This window comes from Poecilia latipinna, unplaced genomic scaffold (assembly GCF_001443285.1).
Source record: "Poecilia latipinna isolate Pla-1442-1.1 unplaced genomic scaffold, P_latipinna-1.0 Scaffold2685, whole genome shotgun sequence".
NCBI lineage: Eukaryota > Metazoa > Chordata > Actinopteri > Cyprinodontiformes > Poeciliidae > Poecilia > Poecilia latipinna.
Window position 1 is genome coordinate 41,629 of NW_015115301.1, and position 14,815 is coordinate 56,443.

At 37.7% G+C, this 14,815-nt stretch overlaps 2 protein-coding genes across 2 annotated transcripts in view; both read left to right on the forward strand.

The window, feature by feature from the left end:
- The first annotated feature begins 5,800 nt into the window (after nt 1-5,800).
- Nucleotides 5,801-11,856, forward strand: tmed10 (transmembrane p24 trafficking protein 10). Its single transcript, XM_015020911.1, has 5 exons — nt 5,801-6,043; nt 7,740-7,860; nt 8,123-8,196; nt 10,321-10,447; nt 10,992-11,856. The coding sequence occupies exons 1-5, from the start codon at nt 5,858-5,860 to the stop codon at nt 11,111-11,113; spliced, it is 630 nt and encodes a 209-aa protein (XP_014876397.1). The 5' UTR covers nt 5,801-5,857; the 3' UTR covers nt 11,114-11,856.
- A 942-nt stretch (nt 11,857-12,798) lies between these two features.
- eif2b2 (eukaryotic translation initiation factor 2B, subunit 2 beta) overlaps nt 12,799-14,815 on the forward strand; it is a 6,929-nt gene continuing 4,912 nt past the window's right edge. Inside the window, exons 1-3 of the mRNA XM_015020909.1 lie at nt 12,799-13,062; nt 13,500-13,620; nt 14,469-14,620. Of these exons, the coding sequence (XP_014876395.1) occupies nt 12,891-13,062; nt 13,500-13,620; nt 14,469-14,620 (445 nt within the window). The 5' untranslated portion in view covers nt 12,799-12,890. The remainder of the gene's footprint in view (nt 13,063-13,499; nt 13,621-14,468; nt 14,621-14,815) is intronic.

The window sequence follows — 14,815 nt, forward strand, 5'->3', positions numbered from 1 at the left end:
GTAACTAACTCTGACGTTTGAGCAGTGTCTGTAGTGCGGTCACACCCTTTTTATGCAACACAATACAAGATACAAAGCATGCTGTTCTCTTATCGTGCATACCTTGAAGCCAGATCCTAGCATAACCTGCGGAGGAGTCTAAAATTTGCAAAGCAAAACTTTTTCTTTATGCATGGTGAGCACTTTTAAGAAAGCTTTTAGTAAACCTGTGTTTTGACAGAACTTCCTGTTTCACTAGCCTTGTGGTCTTGCATAACAGCCCGATTCTGGCTCAGTCTGTATTCTTTTACATTGAAACAGCACCTCCTTTTCCTCAGCTCTATGTGCGACCATGCAGCGCCACATAACTCTATTAATATCCTTTCTGCCAGGCAGGGGGATACGGGGGTCGCAGCAGAAATAGCAGGTGCCTTTTGCTTCTTTTAACATCAGCATCAACAGCAGTAAAATTAGACCACTGTGACGCCAACCTGCGTCGGTGCTTCAGCCCAGGGGAGGATCCAGGCAGTGCATAACAGAGAAAGGGAGAGGAGGAAAACAGTACGCACCAAGGCAAGGCTGGAGGAGGAAAAATGATGTATATATGAGGATAGCAGGGAGGGAGACAGACAGAGATCCCTGCCTCTGTGAGAGCGGTGATGATGAAACAGCTGAGTTTGCCTACGTGCCAAGATGACAAAAGCTCATTTAGGCTTGGCTTTGTATTAAGAAAGATCAGCCCCCAAGTAACTTCATTTTTCAGAGACATGTCAGAATGCCGTCTAGAAATGTGAATATATCAGACTTGTGATTGCTATCCAGCCCTACATTTTTTACGTCAGTCAGCTCTTGTAGAGACTAATCAATCTTCATATGAGACATGTTGAAATTCCTTAACAGGACGAGTTGATCTGATGCAGTGGAGATAGTCCCTTGCCAAAAGTGTGTTTTGTTTAGTTCCATTTATTTTCCCACCAAAACTAACCTGCTGAAAAGAATCTCCACATTATGGTGCTGTAACCACTCTCAAAACCTTCCGTCATTTTTTTTTTTGTCCACATCACAATTAACCTTTTGTGTTTTTCACCACATATCATCACAATAAAGCACACTGAAGTCTGTTGTTAGAACAAAACGTGAAAGAGTTTCATTGAACGCTCTTGCAGGGCAGCATATTCCACGGTGTCACCTTAGGTAGAGTGTGACTAATTCGTTTTCTGGTTTGCTCTAGACTTGAGTTCAAACTATTTATCTGCGTTTCATTCGCAATAACGTGCACAACCCGCAGTGTGACACGAGCCGGTTGAAGGGTGTGTACTAACTTGCGTCAGAAGGAGTGCACTTTTAAGGAAGTAGTCCAACTGACATGCAATCATGACACAAAGCCAAGAGGACAATAAAAAGGTGAATAAATCATAGAAGTTCCGTCTCACATAAATGAAATGCGTACGTAAACCGCAATAAATATGTTAAAACTTTTTTTGCTTGAAATTCAACAAAAAGGGTTTTCACATTTCACCAAGTTACAATCATAATCTTCGATGTCACTTATTGAAATTTTATGTAACAAACCAACACAAAAGCAGTACATAACTGCGAAGTGGAGGTGCAACCTGATTTCCAAAACATTTTACGAATGAAAATCAGCAAAGTAGATGTGCATCTCTAATTCACCCCCATCAAATTAATCAAACTAGACAATATATGTGATTTAAGTTGTTCTGTAAAGGTTTAAGAGGTTAGTTAGAGGACATTAGTGAACAAACGGCAGCATGAAGAACAAAGAAGACAGCAGAAAAAGAAGCTCCGGTAAAAGCTTGTGTAGAAGCTTGATTAGATTATAAAACAACACCCTAAACTTTGAGCATTTAACAAATCATTACATGATTTAAAAATATGAAGATGCAAGGAATCAAGTCAAACAAACACTGACAGCTTCACATTATGGCTATTTTCTAAAGATCAGTGGCCAAAATGTTGTTTGTATGTGTGCAAAGTTGGAAGAGACATGTTACAATACTGACACCTGTTAATTGAAAGGTAGTTCTGCAATCTGCAATCTGCAAAGCTAAGTGGGGGTTGATACAAATTCCTGTCACACTTTTCAGATTTGTGTTGGTAACAGTAAGCTCAGACTCATTACAAAGCGCACTGCTTTTGGTTGTAATATGAGAAAATGTGAAATTGTTCTTGGAGCATGATGACGGCCAAACACTCTAAATTTTAAATATTTTATAAATTGTATTTCCAGTCTAAAATCCCCAAAGCCCAGTGGAGTGTGTGCCGTGTGCTATTCTTAGAGGTTATTTGACTCAGTAAGCAGCAATACTGGAGGGATTTTTCTACCCAATAATTACTGTTCACCTATAGTGCCAGACTCCCCTCTCGGCAGCATGTCCTCGTCGCGTCTCGTGGGATCAGTAACGAGGATGTTTCCCTGGAAACTGGACAGCTATAGGGTGCACAATTGTGTAATCCCTGAGCTGCTGACAGAAAAATAATGGCTTTTGGGATTTTCAAAATATCCCAGCAAACGCTTGCTTATGATGCCTCCATTTCTTCAGGCTGGACTACATATTATGCAATCATAAAGAAAAAAACATGTTGCAACGAAACTATTGTGTGATCATTAACATCATTTTGAGTGTTTTGGACACTCAAAAAGTAAAAGCTATCATCTTAACATTGTTGTTATTCAGCAGAATAAATCAAAGCCGTTGATCGATTGATTGTGGTTCTCGCTGCTTCGAAATGATGTGTTTGTGCAAGTCTTCCCACACACTGCCACTCAATATTAGTCTCAGGAAATGGCCATTCAGACACACTGGGAAGCCCAGACTGAGAATGCTCTGTGGTTTATGTAAGACTCCCACCAGAATTTTGCTGGAAATTATTGTTTCCTCCGAGGAATCCCACAGACATATGAGAATTTTTTTAAAACAATAGCTTCTAGTTCATGTTGTCATGTTGCTCCAACCAATTATTCTGTAGAAATGCTTCGTGTTTTAACTGGTAAGACTGCAAGTCTTACCAGGAGGAATTAAATGGGTCACAGACCTTCAGTAACTGTTTTCACCATTTTCTGCAGCTCTCCAGTAACCTGCTCGAACCTGACATTGGATTGCAACACTTCAAGAGTGTTCAGGCATGTCAGCCTCAGAAAACAATGTTACATACTGCAGGCAGTGACAATGCAGTCTGATCACTGACGTGCAATTTAGTCAGCAGCACACACAATTAATTGTGATTTATGACTTAAGGTCAATGGTAAAAATCCTATAAAATAAAGAGGAAAATCAAATCAGACAGCTTCACCACTAAATTTCCAATTTTTGCTTGTTGTAATCTGTAAATGAAATTCAGTAATGTAGTACAAGGGAGTTTTAATTTTGAAAACAAAACAAAAAAAAATTCCACTCAATTCATTTACATACAACTAAGCACATTTAAGCTCTTTGTCTTGTCTTATGCATGGTGATCTTTGTCATATGAAAAAGGACAGAGAGTACGATTTTCTGAATTTGCTTTTGTAAATAGGTGCAGTCAAGCAACCAAATATGTTTACATTTTAAATAAGGATTTCAAGAAAAAGCTGTAATAACTAATAATAATTGTTCTCCAGAACCACAAGTTTTATTATTCACAATGAGATCTTCTTACTAATTATTTGATTAAGTAAAGTGGCTGCACTGATTCCACTACAACTATGATTAAAGGGAATTTTTAGCATGAGAGAATAAAAAAATATTCCACCAGAACTGTAGGAAGTGCCCTTCTTTGGTCAGACTGGTCTTTTCAAACATCATGGAGCCTCTCAGACCCCACCGGCTGGATGTCTAGTTGCCTTTGGTTCTGCCTTCCACAGGTTTTATCATGAGAGAAACATGATAAGCAACCATGCTGTCCTTATACTGTTATTGGACACTTTCTCTTAGCTTTATATGTTATTACAGAGCAAAACTGGACACAAAAGAGAAAAAAAAATAGATTAATATAAGTCATTTATATTAATCTTATATTTTAGTCACTGATGCTATGGCTTAGAAGAAAACATTTATTCTTGCTCATCTTTACACAAAATTGAGAAACATGTTTGATAAATGTTTTCAGATGACTTAGTGCTCCAATCCATCCAACATATGTGTAAGCTCGGAGGAGGTTTGGTGACTGCAATCAATTTGCATTGTGTCAAAACATAGAGGCATGTAAAACTTTCAGGACAGTGTCTTGAGGACCGTAGTTGGGAAATGCTGCAGTGCAGGGTGTGTTCATGGGCAACAGTCTTTCTTCCAGAGCAAACCACCCAATATCTGTGTGTAGAGTCATAGTCAATAAATTATAACATACACCCTAATGAGTCTTGATTCTCAGATTAAAAAGTAGCTTTTGAAAAAGTAACCTTTAATCAGTTATTAAAGATATCTTTCCTAAAAAAACAAAAAAACAAAAAAAACATTTATTTATTTATTTTTAGAAATAATTTGTTGGATATATGGATAATGTGTGTTATTGGTCTGATGCAATATTCTGATGTTAGTTGTGAGAAATCATAACAGAACTAAAGGCTCGTAATTAATCTATAAAATCTGTTCCATTTAGTGATTAAGTTTCTACAATAAACAGGCTTGTGAATAATATTCTGATTCATTCAATGGGTTTGTATAAGTGGAACGCCGTGGGAACAGGAAGTGGACGGGAACCCATGCAGCAGGTTAGCAAAAGTGGAATTTGATTGCAAAATAAAGAACATGAGGCGTGAAGACAGATGCGGACTGAAGCAATCTGAATATGTCGTTCCTGCAGTTCCAGTTTACCTAAGATTTTTAAATGGTTCTGAACTTGTGGTGTGAGTAACATTTCCTGTTGTAGTTGTAAGAAACGTTTTGGCATCAGCCATTTAACACTATTAGGCTCGTAAATTTTCTAAGATAAACAGCAATGAAAAGTTAAACAACAGAGATAATGAAAAACACAAGTGGTTCATATACAATTGCTAAAGTTTCAACTCCTGTGTTTTGGCAAACAATGGCCGTTAGTGAATTCATCAGTGGATGCAATTCTTGCTCAGTCTCTTTCTCACTATTGAAACATGAACACTTATCCCATTTGAGGTCTGCAATTCTTTGACGTACTATGGTGCATTGTTGGAGTAGTTTCAGTAACCTGGAAACTCCTATGAAGGTTCACCACTGTTCAACATGTTCCATTGTTGAAAACGGCTCTGACAGGGGTTCAAAGGTCCAAAGTCTTATAAATGGCTATGTAACCCTTTCCAGACTGATACATGTAATTGCCAAGAGATTTTGACCTACTTCAGAATGATTCCATTCAATAAAATTCTTGATTCTAGGTTGGGCAGTGAGTTGCCACAGAAATTGAACCTGTTTGAAGTGGAAATCTTCCATGATCATTCTTCAGATGTTTCATCATAGCTTAAGATTTGTTTTCTTCTCATAGCTCGTACTGTACATAGTTCTTATCTCTTTGAGTGTAACACAAACATTCTTTCTCTCTCTTTGTCTCTCTTTTCTTAACACCATCTGTGCATGAATGGGTGAATGGTTGAATGTAGTACTGAGTCCTTAGATTTAATAAAGTGCTAAACAAATGCAGGACCTGAGTGAGACTCTCCTACCAACTTCACGAGCTCTTTCACTTTTATTTTAAGGTACATTTAGTACCAATATATGTTAATCTCTGGGATAAAGATCGAGTCTCCTTCTTACTTATGACTGTTCATCCTGCATCTAAAAACATTATATAGCAGTTCTTCCTCCAGGTCAGCGGGGGCGCTGCTGCGCTCAGCGAGGCCGCTTGTGGGAGCCGGAGCTCGGTGTAAAGCTGGTTGGTTGGCACGGGCTGGTTGGTCGGTCGGTTCATGGTAGCCATGGCTCGATTTGCTGCGCTACTGCTGTTACCGGTTCTCATTGAATCCGTCGTTTCAATTTCTTTCTTTTTACCGGTCAACTCTAGAAAATGCTTACGAGAGGAGATCCATAAAGACGTCCTGGTTACGGGGGAGTATGAAATCAGCGAGCAGGCGAACACCAAAACTAACCTGAAGGTGAGCATATACTGGGGGCCGTTGACGCCAAAACACAGTTCAAATAAAACCAAAATGGCTTTTTATTGTTATATATCAGTAGCAAAGAGAAGTAGCTGCGACACAGTGGGATAGTTTATTCTTGTAAGTTTAATTTGAAGGGCTGAAGGATTTTAGTCAGTGACAACTGTTGTTAGCATTGCTGCTAAGGTAGGCCCGAAAAACTCGTCTTCCTGGTTTTACAGTCAGCTAGCTAGCTAATGCTCTGTCAATGTTTTCTCACTTATTGGTTTTGATATAATTTGCTTGTTGTATAAACTCTGATTACTTTGACGCCAGCCGTAAAACCCATTGTCAGTGTTTGCTCTGCATTATTTAGTTATATTTACAATATTTATGTAGGTGTCATAGTCTCCGCTGTGTAGCTGTTACACGTCACTCTTACAGACTGCTCAGACACATACACGTCAGATTTAGTTTGTGTGTAATATTCACATGAACCAGGCCTTGGGAAATTTTGATTTATATTAATGGCCCATAATGGCGTCTGCGACCACACTTTTTATGTTTTCTTAAATCTAAAAATATATTTTAAAAAGCCAACAGCTGTCAAGATTAGAATTTGTATGCTGTAAAACTAGAAATCAGGGATGATATCTCAAATCTATTTTATTTTCCCATCTTCATCATAGTTGAAAGTAAAAAGTGTTTGTTTTTTCAGTCTGGAAACACAAACGCAAATGGAATATTCTGGGAGGTACTTTATGAATTCATTAAAGGTCATATTTGGGTCATTAGCTTGCATGAATGCATGGATTGGAATAATCCTGAATTTTCTGTTTTGATTCTAAACAACTTTCTGCACATTTTTTATTTGATTGTTTCTTCATATGTTAATGAACATGTTTAAGCAGAATGCTTTTTTAAAATGTATTATAATCTGTGCTAACAGTAATGCATTTAGTGTGCCAGATGGTGCAAACTTGACAAAGTTTGCAAACCACTTGCAAAGGTCTGCTGCCCCTTCACATTCGGAGGGGCAGCAGACTAACACATCAAATATGTGACTGCAACAAAGTTAACAGCTGGTTGCTTCCAAAGTTGAAAAAGTCTTAAATACTCATTACAGTCAGAATCTGCTGAATATGATGGATTTCAGACTATTTATTAACATGAATGTATTCTCCTGAATTTAGTATTTCAGTACAGATGATTTAATATTGATTTTATCAGTGGTGAGTGAGGTAATAAACCTCTGACCTCCTCCTGTTGACAAAAGTGTTGCTCTTATTCTATCAGCAACAGAAGATGTTAAAAATACTAAGGAAAATAAAAGGCTGCAAAATACAAAAGAAATAGTTGAGCGTTCTGAACGTTGTTAGACAACCTAAAAGATTCACACAGTTCTGTTAATCTGCAATCTTTTATCAAATTAAAAAAATATATTTGGAATTTGTTTGTCACTGTACACAGGTACAGTGAGATTAAAGTCAGCGACAACAGTGCAAACAATGCAGAAAATATGTACAATATAAATATGGTGACATTTACATTATTAACAATATTAAATCAGGTAAATGTATATACACATATAACCACCATAATTAGTTTTCTTTTATTGAAAATAATTAATTTAAAAAGGATTTTTCAAACTACTCCAAAAATGTTGGCTATGTTCTGCCAGAATGTCTAAATGTTTGTTGTTGTAACTTTGTAGATCACTGACTCTTCCAGCCACACTCTTTACTCGAAGGAAGATGCAACAAAAGGAAAGTTTGCCTTCACCACAGAGGACTACGACATGTTTGAGGTTTGCTTTGAAAGCAAATCACCCATGGGTAAGCAAAATCGCAAAGCAATTAAAAGCTTATCAGAGGAATCTAATCAAAATGCAGTCCTATATTTGATTGTATTGTGAATCCCTCATATTATTCTTAATAATCTGGAGACATTTTTGACGTATTTAAATCCTCAAAAGTTCAGATAAATATAACTTTTTTTTGTTTTTTTTTTTTTTTTTTTAGTTTACTGAGAATGTTAATTGTCCTTTGCAAAATAAGCAATCACAATGTTTAATTTCAATTCTGTGAAAATCCACAGGAACAGGAAGAGTGCCTGACCAGCTGGTCAATCTGGACATGAAGCATGGTGTCGAGGCCAAAAACTACGAAGAGGTAAAGTGTCAGGAGACTGAAATCTGTGCTTCCTGATGTCGAATAAACCCGATCCAAATTGTAGATAAAATGTCTTGCGTACGCTCCCAGTACTCTTACAGATGGGATTTTTACTCCCAAATGTGCTTGAAATATGCCAGCGTGAATGTTTCTACTCCGATTTTAGTGCTGTGTTCAACTATCAAGTTGGTTGAGTTAGAAAAATAGTACAAAGACGGAGGCGTTTTGAAATGAGTGTAAAAGTTAGTTTGCTTCCTTTGTACAAACAGTTGCGTGGGTGTCTTTTGTCAACATTGTGAAAATGACGTTTTTAAGAAACGGCAAGTAAACCTAAAAATTGAAATGGTGCCATGACAAAAATGATGGACACGGACTTTACATAAAAGTGGGAATCTGCCGTTGGGCCGTCTTAGGATCCATCTGCGTCAGGTGATTCTTAATGGTTTCAAAAAGGAAGAAACACGTCGCTCGTAGCTGAGAATCGCCTTTCTCTGCCCACACATGTTGTGCAAACATTACATACTGTTCAGCTGAATGGCGCGTCGGTGGATATTCACAGTTGAACTTGAAGAGGGCATTCCTGTCTGTTGGAGGAAGGGCGGAGCTGGTGTTACGCATGTATTAACTTACATAATGCTTGAATAAATTTGCAACCTGTTCAGTAGGGGGTGTACTTGAAAGAGAAGAAAAATGTCGTTACACAATGCTGTCTGCGTGGCAGACACAATCTGTGCTGTGAAACTTTTTTTTCCCTTTTCCTCCTGATTATCAACTTTTCTTTCTGACTGCACAGGATTTCATTGATTTCAAAGGCTGTGTTTGATTAATTTAGCTCATTAAGGGGGGGATGAGGGTTTTTTTTTTTAATTCTTTGACATGGTTAATCTTGTGTCTTCAGTCAAGTGAATAAAATGTTTGCCGTGCCAGATCTGATAAGCTTTTTATCTTTCCGTGTAACTTGGATTACGTCTTCTGGACAGGAAAACGCTACGTAACCATTTTTCCCTTTTATAACTCGGGAACTTTATTAAGATTTTCCTCAAACTTTGCCCCCAACAGTACAGTAGCTTCAGTGCCCATCACTCAACCGAGCACGGACCGATCTGATGTTTGAACACAACGTTGGTAAATTTTGTTCACCAAACTGAGTGACTGAATGAGATGTTCCTTTCTCCAAAGCCAATATTTAATGTTTCACGATGACCCACATGTGTATCAGCACAGAGTGTGGGTGCATTCCTAGAATGTTTTGCAAGATTTGTTGACTTATGATAATATCTTCATGTACAAGTACGGTTTTCCACAAATATTTCCGGTCAGCGTTCCCCTGACCTCTGCTCTGATAAATCTGTTATACCGAAGGAAACTGGCAGAATGAAGGTCGTAATATGTCGTGAAGCATATAGTTGGTACAAGCAGGGAGTCCAAGACTAAGAATCTCTGATTCCTCAAGTTTTGTTATCTGAATTTGTTTTACTTTAAACCATCCAGGGTTAGTGTTGTCTGTTATCAAATTGTGCTCTGTAATCCCTCAGATGAATGGGAAGGGGAGGAAACTCCATATATAGTAACAAATAAAGGTTTCGCGCCACTCCTCAGTTCATTGTCTTGCCTCCAAGGAATCGAGACGTTCTTATCATATTCTCAAGTGGGCTTGAGCAATAATTATTACAGTGTCTTTATTGTGGCTATTTTAGATGTTTCCAACAGGAAGAGAAAGGCAAACAACACCATCAAATTAAGTTGAAAGTATATATAATTTAAATCTATTAAGGGATCTTACTCAAGTTAGTTTTATAATTAATGTAGGTTTTATGTTTTTGAAATTTGAATATTGGCCTTTAATTTTCTAAACCTTTCAGAACTGCTGTTGTTTTGTTCATGATCAAAATCTCCCTTTTCAGCCACCGTTTGAATAATGTTGGTGTTCAAATCTAAGTGAAAGGGAAAGCCTAGCAAATATTTGCCCTATTTGTGATTTTTAGCTCAAGAGTGACACCTGCTGGACTGAGCATTCAACAATTTCAAATGTTTTGTGTTCCGCTTTATTTTGGAATGCCAACATTTTATTTAGAGGTTTTATAAGCTTTCTGTTTCTCTTATTTTATTTTATTGTCCTTCCAGATTGCAAAGGTGGAAAAACTGAAGCCTCTGGAGGTTGAGCTCAGGCGACTGGAAGATCTGTCTGAGTCCATCGTCAATGACTTTGCTTACATGAAGAAGAGAGAAGAGGAAATGCGGGATACCAATGGTACGCCAACACAGTACTTACACAGATTCGTACTTTTGCGCAATTGCATAATACGTATGTAAAATGAACATACTAGCTGGTGACTCTTCTGCCTCTGAAAGCGGCTCTTCCTAACTTAGGATAATAATTATGTGAAAAAAAATGTTTCTAATAAAGGAAGGTTTTTAAACTTCTCATCATAGATCTGTTCTAGCAGATTGAATTTGACTGACTGCTTCTCTACCATTTTCAAAAATATGAAAATGACTGAGAGGAGTGAATTCTTAAAAGTAAACTTATTTTTTCTTCAATCTAAAAATAGAAATACAATTAATCAGTTTTCACAATAAAACTAACTTTAATGCAGTGTATATTTGTGAAACCGACAAGGTTTAAGAAAGTTTTGTGGCTTTAAACAAATGTTATTTTATTGGGCAGGAATTGCTCTTTGAACTGAAAAGGCTGTTGATGCCTAATCTGAAAGCTAGATGGTTTTTAATTTATTGCAGGGATAGCAAGAATTTCTTACTGTCCAATAACACTAGCGTTTTTAATTTCTCCACAGAGTCTACAAACACACGCGTGTTGTACTTCAGTGTGTTCTCCATGTGTTGTCTCATCGGCCTGGCCACGTGGCAGGTCTTCTACCTGCGGCGCTTCTTCAAGGCAAAGAAGCTGATCGAGTAGATCGACTCATCCGGCTGCTTCCCTCGAGGGACGCTGCCTCCCAGTCAGCAAACACATCCCAGCAATCCACTCTCCTTGGACTAGCTTCAACAAAACAAGCGGGGTTTAGGGGGCTCAACATCTAGTTTTCAAAGCTCTGAGAGTATCCATGTTTCCAGGAAAATAAGATTTACCTGCTTGTTTAGTAGTTGGAAACATGAAAACCCTGTAGGGAGAAATGCTTTGTCAAACATGGGAGAGAGAAATTTCTTTCTACACTGTTTTTGAATGTTACAGCTGACTGAATAAGATGGATTTTGTTTTTCCATCAACCCTTTGAAAAGTTGGTTTCTTTTTATTTCTGAGCTCGGTCTGAGTGGATGTGCCACAAGTGAATGTCTGCCCTTCTGTTAATGTACACATTATTTACAAGGCCACATAAACTAAACACATTTTTATTAAGTGAAGGCTTTAAGAAACATGGTGGGTTGTTCCTTTAAGACAATTGGAACCACTGAACTTCTGTGTTGTCACTTAAACTACATATATGTTCGGTAGCTAAAATTAACTCTTTAGTTTGTTTTCATATTGTAATTGCCACCTAGATGCTTCTACTGGTATCTTTCTTTGGATTTTGCGGGGCGGGTGGGAGTTGAGTTTTCAGATTGATGTTCTCAATTATAAATTCTCTTTAAATTTTCGCATGTTCAGATGTTCTTTTGTTTTTGAACATCCATTAAAAGTATCGAGGAACCAATATTCTTATATTCAAGCGATTCCTCTTTCCCCTCTTTAATGTATTTATGCAATCTTTCTTGTCGAAATGCAGTTGTTGGCGACTGTGACGGGAATTGAACAATTATCCAAACGTGCACCCTTTTGCTTTAAACTGGCAACTCCAAGTTACAGCATATCACCTCCCAGTACCAGAACCTGCTGATCCATCCAGTGTTCCTATTTTCATTCAAGTGTTTGAGGCTGGGGTCATGTGAATATGGGTGGTTTCAGATATTAATGTTTTTGTTTTGGTTCTTTTTTTTTTTTTTGACAGGAAATGTTGAAGGCTGTCCTGGTACATTTTTAACAATGAACATCTGCATGGAGCATAGTCAATTTTTATGTTGACTGGCAAATTTTGTAAATTTGTGTTGGGCTTTTATTCAATAAAATATTGGATGGATTTACATGAGTTATTTTGTAGTTTAATCTATATTTTTGAAGGGGAGAAATATACATTTTTGTATCAGAAAGTGGCTCAGGGTTAAAATACATATATGAACCAAATTTCAACCAATAAAACGACGAAAAAACTGATAGGCGACTCGGTGTTGTACCCACAACAGCGCCCCCTGCTGTGAAAAGAACTGTCATATTTGCAGCTTAAACATTTCATTTCCAATAAATCTGTGAAAATTAAACAAGCTTGCCAACAGACTTTAAGATTTTACTACTATTAAGAGTATATTTATGTACTTATTTTTAAATGGGGTATACGGATTATTTAATGGCGGCCACTGTAGAAAGCATGTCACTTTGACACTTGCTCAGCTGGTCTACAGTCGCAGAATGTGCAAATATCAAAATAAAGCTAACTACAGATGGTGGAAAACAAACGATTTTTGCTTTCGCCCTTTAGTCGGTTTTATTGGTGAAAACAAGTGCTATAATAAAGGGAGACAGACGGAACACTTTTTTTGCTACAACACCGGATGTTCTTTACAAGTACTTCCTGGTCAACATTAACAGTAGAAACTTGCAGTCTTCTTTTTCTGACGGTTCGTTGATTTAGAAAACAACTATGCCGGGCCCCGACAAAGAAACCGACCTGACTGAGCGGGTTGAAGCCTTTCTGTCCGACCTGAAGCGCGGAGGTAGCGGGGCGGGACCTCTGCGGGGCTCGGCGGAGACTGCCCGAGAAACGACCGCACTGCTTCGCAAGATTACAGCCCAAGCTCGGTGGAGTAGCGCAGGTTCTTCTCCTCACTTGATTTATTTTGACAACCTCTGATAATAATAATAATAATAATAATAATAATAATAATAATAATAATGCAGAGGACTATATTACTGTGAAATTGGCTCTATTGTTGTTGTAATGTGTGTGTGTAGTTTGTTATAATCTGTGAACATCTCAGACATCTGCTGTAACATCTGTGAAATCGTTGAAATAGGGCGAGTTACGTCATGGTTTCTTATTTGTGTACGTTTACTAAATTGAGCAACATTTTTGCCACATTTTTTTTTTATAAATATACTAGTTAAAAAACTAATAAGTAATTTCTCTACAATGTTATAACAAAATGAAAAGGGGCGATTTAGGGCAGAGGTGTAATTAAAGCAACAATATAGTAACAGCTACTACGTATATTAAAACGTTTTTTTTTTTTTTGTTGATTGCTGCTTTTAGGTGATCTGATGGAAATAATACGGAAAGAAGGGAGGAGAATGACGGCCGCCCAGCCGTCAGAAACCACAGTGGGTAACATGATCAGGAGGGTCCTGAAGATCATTAGAGAGGAGTACGCCAGGTGAGGACAGACAGCTGCGGAGACAGATATGTTCATGCACTGGGAACGTAAGACAAAAAGACAACATCAAGTAAAACAGTGCTGTTTGTAGCACATGAAATATCCCAACTTATCACATCACTGTGAAATGAGTATTTTTCCATATGCAGTAATGACAAAAGAAAAATAAACCTCAATTCTAAGATTTTATGAATCAGAATATATGACATATGATTGTTTGTTCATCACGTTCTACTAGATTTTCTAGATATTTAGTCAAATTCTTAATTTAATATAGTGAATATTTTGTCAGTTAAAATGGAAAGCTTGTGGACAGACTAAGTACCACTCACTGCTTAAGTAGGATTAAAGAGAAAAAAATGGGTACTAAAAACTGCTAATAACACATTAATAACCGTCAATCCAAATTTAGACAATGTAGTGCTTAGAGAATTAGCAAAAACCCCAATACCTGCATTTCAGACCCTGTAAAGTTTAAATATGAGAGACTTCTGATAAATGCAGTTGTAGAAAATTCTGAATCATAAGACGACTTTCCACGTTAGCCTCAACTTATTTTTAATTAAATATTTTTAACAATCTAATAACACATTTTTTGCATAGCTAAGACTGCACTTACCTCATGTAGATTTGCCTCTACTTTGTCTTTGTGTTTCCTTTTATGGAAGCACTATTTCTCAATGTTCATTCTGCAGAGTGTAACAAAAGTGTTTGAATCAGAAGTCCACATGCTACTTTAGCAAAAGGGTTCACCTTCAAAATATGCTTGGCACCCTAGAGTCACAAGAAAAAAATAAAACTGTTAAAAAATTGACATGATGTAAAACTGTTGAGATTTTCTTCCTCAGGTCTCGAGGGAGCAGCGAAGAGGCAGACCAGCAGGAGTCCCTCCACAAGCTGCTGACCTCTGGAGGACTCTGCGAGGAGAACTTCAGGCAGCATTTTGCTCCCCTCAAAGCAAATGTCATTGAGGCCATCAACGAGCTTCTCACTGAGCTGGGTAAGATGGTGGAGCTGGTTTTACAGAACTGAACTACCCACAGCTGAAACCCACAGTGCTGCTTACTCACTGATGTTCTCTAAAAATCTCTGCGGCCTTCACAGAACACCCGGATTTATGCAGGTTTTTTTTTTTTTTTTTTTTTTTTTTTTTTTTTGGGGGGGGGGGGGGGGGGGCGTGGTTTTTTTCCGGTTT

Excerpts from the sequence above, each read along its gene's own strand:
- tmed10 (XM_015020911.1), top strand. The coding sequence starts at position 5,858 with ATGGTAGCCATGGCTCGATTTGCTGCGCTACTGCTGTTACCGGTTCTC. Across the intron at positions 7,861-8,122 it reads TGAAAGCAAATCACCCATGG|GAACAGGAAGAGTGCCTGAC; the intron begins GTAAGCAAAATC and ends GAAAATCCACAG. Across the intron at positions 10,448-10,991 it reads GGAAATGCGGGATACCAATG|AGTCTACAAACACACGCGTG; the intron begins GTACGCCAACAC and ends ATTTCTCCACAG.